This window comes from Eucalyptus grandis, chromosome 7 (assembly GCF_016545825.1).
Source record: "Eucalyptus grandis isolate ANBG69807.140 chromosome 7, ASM1654582v1, whole genome shotgun sequence".
Lineage (NCBI taxonomy): Eukaryota > Viridiplantae > Streptophyta > Magnoliopsida > Myrtales > Myrtaceae > Eucalyptus > Eucalyptus grandis.
The window spans coordinates 51,388,773-51,394,160 of NC_052618.1; the positions used below are offsets into that span (position 1 = coordinate 51,388,773).

The window sequence follows — 5,388 nt, forward strand, 5'->3', positions numbered from 1 at the left end:
CCATATTCAAAAAAATGAATACTTCAAGTCTTTAAGTGGTTTCTCTATTTTTTATTTATCCAATTGAAAGCAAGAAAAGATTCTTACTTTCTTAGCTGGAAAATTTTCGAAAAAGTCCAGCATTTCGTCAAGGAACCGTCGTTCCCGTTTTCCATTTAAATGGAGTCAATGGAAGGTCAAAGGCTCTGGTAAAGCCCAAAAAAAAAAAAAAAAAAAATGGGAGGTCAGCGGCAGCTTTCTTGATTCTCCATTCTTGATCCATCTCCTCTGCAAAGCTCAAGCTGCAAGCAAGAAATCTCTCTCTCTCTCCACCAATTCACTCACCATTATAGCTCATGGATTCCCAAACACATCCCTACCGAGCTGCCTCAAAATCCAAAACTTTCCTGTTCTACGTACCCGCCATCCTCATCCTCTCGCTAGCCATCTTGATCACTCTCCCCGGCTCAAACTTCTCCAAAACCCATCACTTGAAAACGCTCCTTTCGCTAAACCCAAGATCCATCGTCCATAAAGTTTCCAACTTTGTCCTTCGGATCCGAAAACCCAACCAAGACCGGATCCCGGACTCGGACCCAGCACCGCCATACTGTGTCCTATGGATGGCTCCTTTCCTCTCCGGTGGTGGGTACAGCTCAGAGGCCTGGTCCTACATTCTGTCCCTCCAGGAGCACGTGAAAAGCCCCAAATTCAGGTTGGCCATTGAGCAACATGGTGATCTTCAGTCCCTTGAGTTCTGGAAGGGTTTGCCGGAGAAGATGCAGAGACTGGCTATCGAGCTTCACCGGACAGACTGTGCAGCGAGCAACACCATTGTGGTATGTCACAGTGAGCCTGGTGCTTGGTACCCGCCGTTGTTTCAGACCTTGCCTTGTCCGCCATCTGGTTATGGTGAGTACTTGTCTGTGATTGGGAGGACCATGTTTGAGTCTGACAGAGTCAACCCTGAGCATGCCAAGAGATGTAATAGGATGGATCAGGTGTGGGTTCCTACTGATTTCCATGTGGGCACCTTTGTTGATAGTGGGGTTGATCCATCCAAGGTAGTTAAGGTTGTTCAGCCGATAGATGTGGAGTTTTTCGATCAGGCCAAGTATGAGCCGCTTGATCTCGGTTCTTTTGGAAATTTGGTCTTAGGTGAAGAACAAAAGGGTCTTCTTGGTTTGGAAAAAAAGGAGTTTGTGTTCCTGAGTATCTTTAAGTGGGAGTATAGGAAAGGTTGGGATGTGTTGTTGAAGGCATATCTAAATGAGTTTTCTAGAATTGATGGAGTTTCTCTGTACTTACTGACAAACCCATATCACACAGACAGAAACTTTGGCAACAAGATTGTCGAGTACGTGAAAGCCTCTAAAATAGAAGAACCAAACAAGGGTTGGCCTCCAATATATGTGATCGACACCCACATTGCTCAAGTGGATTTACCCAGAATGTATAAAGCGGCTGATGCATTTGTGCTTCCATCAAGAGGGGAAGGATGGGGGAGGCCTCTTGTGGAGGCCATGGCAATGTCATTGCCTGTGATTGCAACAAACTGGTCAGGGCCCACTGAGTACTTGACAGACGAGAATAGTTACCCTTTGCCTGTTGAACGAATGAGCGAAGTGCTGGATGGGCCATTCAAGGGGCATCTATGGGCCGAACCTTCGGTGAATAAGCTTAGGATGCTAATGAGGCACGTGGTGAGTAATCCTGCAGATGGTAAGGCAAAAGGAAGACAAGCCAGGGAAGACATGAGGCATAGGTTTGCTCCAGAAATTGTGGCGGAGATTGTAGCTGATCACTTGGAACATATACTAGAGAAGATAACTTGAGTGTGCTAACATTTCACACCTGCAAAGATGTTGCTTATATTCTTAGATATTCGAATTGTAAAATATGTAGCATTGTGAGTCTGCTTATTCAGTCAAATGACTTGAGGCAGCAACTTACGAGAAGCCAATTCTTCCCTTCTGTAATCTTATGGATGTAAACTGTTGCATGAAGAGATTTTGCATCATAACATGATCAGATGACAGACATGCTGACATTGTGTATAATTTGTGAAGGCTGACCAGTGTTTATAATATTGTTCTGGACCACGCATCCTCTGATTCGTAATGTTGAGAATCAAATGCCTGGAAAAGAGAGGCCAAAAGTTAGCATTTGATGGAGTTTTCCTTTCACTGAGTTCAGAAATCATGGCTAGCTTGACAGATGAGCATAGCTACCATTTGCCCATTGTGTGAATGAGCAAAGTGCTGGGAGGGCCATTCAAGGGGCATCTATGGGCACCTTCAGTGAATAAGCTTAGGATGCCAATGAGGCAGGTGGTGAGTAATCCTGCGGATGGTGAGGCAAAAGGAAGACAAGCCAGGGAAGACATGAGGCATAGGTTTGCACCAGAGATCACAGCGGAGATTGTGGGTGATCACTTGGAACATATACTGGAGAAAAAAACTTGAGCGTGCTAACACGTCACACCTGCAGAAAGGTATTGTTTATATTCTTGGATATTCGTGTTGTAAAACTGATAGCATTGTGAGCCTGCTTATTCAGTTGAATGACTTGAGGTGGCCACTTACGGGAAGCCAATTCTTCCCTTCTGTTAATCTTGTAAAATGTAAACTGTTGCATGAGGAAATTTTGCATCATAACATGATGAGACAACGGACATGTGCTGAGTTTTGTAAAAATGAGACTTGTTCTTCTTTATCTTTCTACATGAAATATAGAAATATACGTATGATAATCTATTCTAACCTGTGTTTATATCTTCTGTCCAGACCATATATCCTCTGATTTAGTAATGTGGCCAGAAAAGAGAGGCCAAAAATTAGCATATCCTTTCTCTGAGTTCAATAATCATCACTAGCTTTCAATAGCTTGAGAGGCTTGATCTCCGGAAACTTATGAAGATGTAATTTTGGATTTTGACATCCGTTTTTCTGTACAAAGAAATTCCATGCTTCTCCTTTAAAACATATAACCTACTGAATTTTAGGATTAAGATATGCAGGTGGCATTGCCAAGGTCTACTACCTACACAACATCATTTGCTTTGGTCATGACTCACTAATGCAAACACGGCTTTAAAATACGCCATGCTAGTTTGAGTTTGTGACTACCAACAGTTACAAATTGGGTGTGAAAACAAGCAGATGTTTTATCATCCGTTCAAACTCTTAATACGTCCATGCCACAATTGAATGCTCACATGTCAGGACACGGATACCAAAACACAAGTTTTTGAAACCTTGCTACAGCTAATAGGGGAGAGTTTAAATTAGGAAAAACATTAAATAATCCATTCGTTCTAGGTTTTCTTATTCTCATTTATTAGGCTGCAGCTTGTATTTTTCAAGTGAGGCTGAGGTACAGTTGGTGTACTGTATATTGGGGTATCTTGACCATTGGATTAGCACTGAATAAAGGAAAAGGAAGGTAATGAGTTATCCAAGGCTTACACACTTGGTACACGGTACACTATATGTGCCATAGCTCGATCCACCCTTTTCCCAAGTTCTCGTCATGTTGTGTCATGCCCTCTTAAGATGCAAGTGCAGAAAGATACAAAGGACACTTATGAACTCACCATAAGCTACTCTTACATTATTTATGAGTGAAAGTGAAGCCACTCAATTAATCTCCACCCATTAATGATCCAAAAACATGCATAAATGGACCCAGGACGGTCAATAGTACGGTTATGTACACAGAATTGTCCTAATTCATTCCAAGTTCCTGCCAAAATGTCTGAATTTCCTCCAAACCTAGAGGATGGAGAGTTCTGGCTACCATCTGATGTTTTTCATGAGATTCAATCGAAAAATACTCATCATGAGAACAGGTCAAATTATGCATTGAATAATGCTCATAGTCATCCTGTGCATGCTGTTTTTGGTCCAAGGATATGTGCTGCCAATTCTTTCCCCAACATTGCTATCAATTTCAAGGTTGTTTCTCTCTGCTTTCTAGGAATTTCCTAATACGTGAATCGTGTTTGTCTATTTCAATCTAAATTATGACACTACCGGTGGAGTCTTTATAAATAATTTCACTCTGATAATCATGCTTAAGCTTGCTTTGAACAATGTAGGAAAGCGGATTGAGGAACTTAAGAGGATGGGCATACTTTTCTGGATCGCGTATGAACAGAGGACTAATGAATGTTTCCACTGGGAAATATCGCGGCACCGGTGTCTTTATCCCTAAACCAACCAAGGCTTGGAAGGAATCGGATGTTAAAATGATCAAAGGTACTCATGTTTTCCTCAATCATCAAGTTTTCAGATCATTTCCGTTACCAGCAGGTTTGCCTCTGGGCCTCAGCTTGTACAGTGGTCTTTTCTCTTTCTCTTCTTTTTCCCTTTTCCCTTCCATATAAGCTTTGTCTTCTCAGTAATTCTTGTGATTGAAAAACTTTTTCCCTGAAAGAAACTGGTGAAAATAGGTGTCACGGGAGATTATTTATTTTCCATTTCTGAAAACACGGTAGTTCTTTGGAGTACAGTAAAAGAGTCATTTCCCCCTAAAATGAAATGGGGCAGAAGTAAAATTCTGTATTTAAAATGGACACGGTGAGGCATCCTTATTGTTTTGTTTCCTTAAATATGTCTTAACTTATTTATGCTCCTCAGAGATCAAACGACTCTGTACCTGTTCTGCATGTTGGATGATTATTCAAAATCATTGACTGGCTTGATCTTTTTATAAGCAATTCTTGTTTGATCCTGTGCAAAGTTACTGTGAGATAGCTGGTTGTCAGACACTTACCAAGATGAAATTTGGGGTTGTGTAGCTAGATTCTGTGAAAGGCTTGCTCACAATATGCAACTGCAGACTCACTTGCGCTACATGATTTCTTTTTCGTTTTTCCTCCCTAGGTGGGAGAAATAGGCCAAGCTACTATCAAGGCAATGGAATGACCGAGAAGGAAGATTTGCGAAAGCAAGTGCCAGACTCTCCTCTGATTTCAACTCAAATCATACATTTGCCGGATGATTGGACATATGAAATTTACTGATGAAGGACTCCAATGGAAGGATATAATAAAAGCAGATCCATCCGTTTTATTTCTGAATTTCAAACATGTAACTGTTCAAGCATAGTATCAACTGCATGTGAATCGCAAAGTTTTCTGGACTTGACATGTCAACAACTTCACCTGATAATGCACAATGGTAATTGCTTCAATCGACACGTCTGACAATGCTCAACTACAAAAATAACAAAAGAAAGGCCGACGATGCCTTGGAAAGAAAAAGGAACTCTCTTTAGCCCTTCCCTGTGTTCCTAGGCAAATTTCCTCGGAAAATGTCCAACAAGTATTCACAGCTCTTGCACCTGGGGCAACTCGGATTGATCTCAGACGCCATGACATACAAGTGACAGTCTCTACAACCCATC

At 41.6% G+C, this 5,388-nt stretch overlaps 1 protein-coding gene across 1 annotated transcript; it reads left to right on the forward strand.

The window, feature by feature from the left end:
- The first annotated feature begins 207 nt into the window (after window positions 1-207).
- On the forward strand, window positions 208-5,179 carry LOC104454087. The gene is made up of 3 exons (XM_010068820.3): window positions 208-2,473; window positions 4,079-4,238; window positions 4,866-5,179. The coding sequence occupies exon 1, from the start codon at window positions 336-338 to the stop codon at window positions 1,812-1,814; it is 1,479 nt and encodes a 492-aa protein (XP_010067122.1). The 5' UTR covers window positions 208-335; the 3' UTR covers window positions 1,815-2,473; window positions 4,079-4,238; window positions 4,866-5,179.
- The last annotated feature ends 209 nt before the right edge of the window (window positions 5,180-5,388 follow it).

Bases quoted from the DNA above. Each gene is read 5' to 3' on its own strand.
- LOC104454087 (XM_010068820.3), top strand. From the start codon at position 336: ATGGATTCCCAAACACATCCCTACCGAGCTGCCTCAAAATCCAAAACT.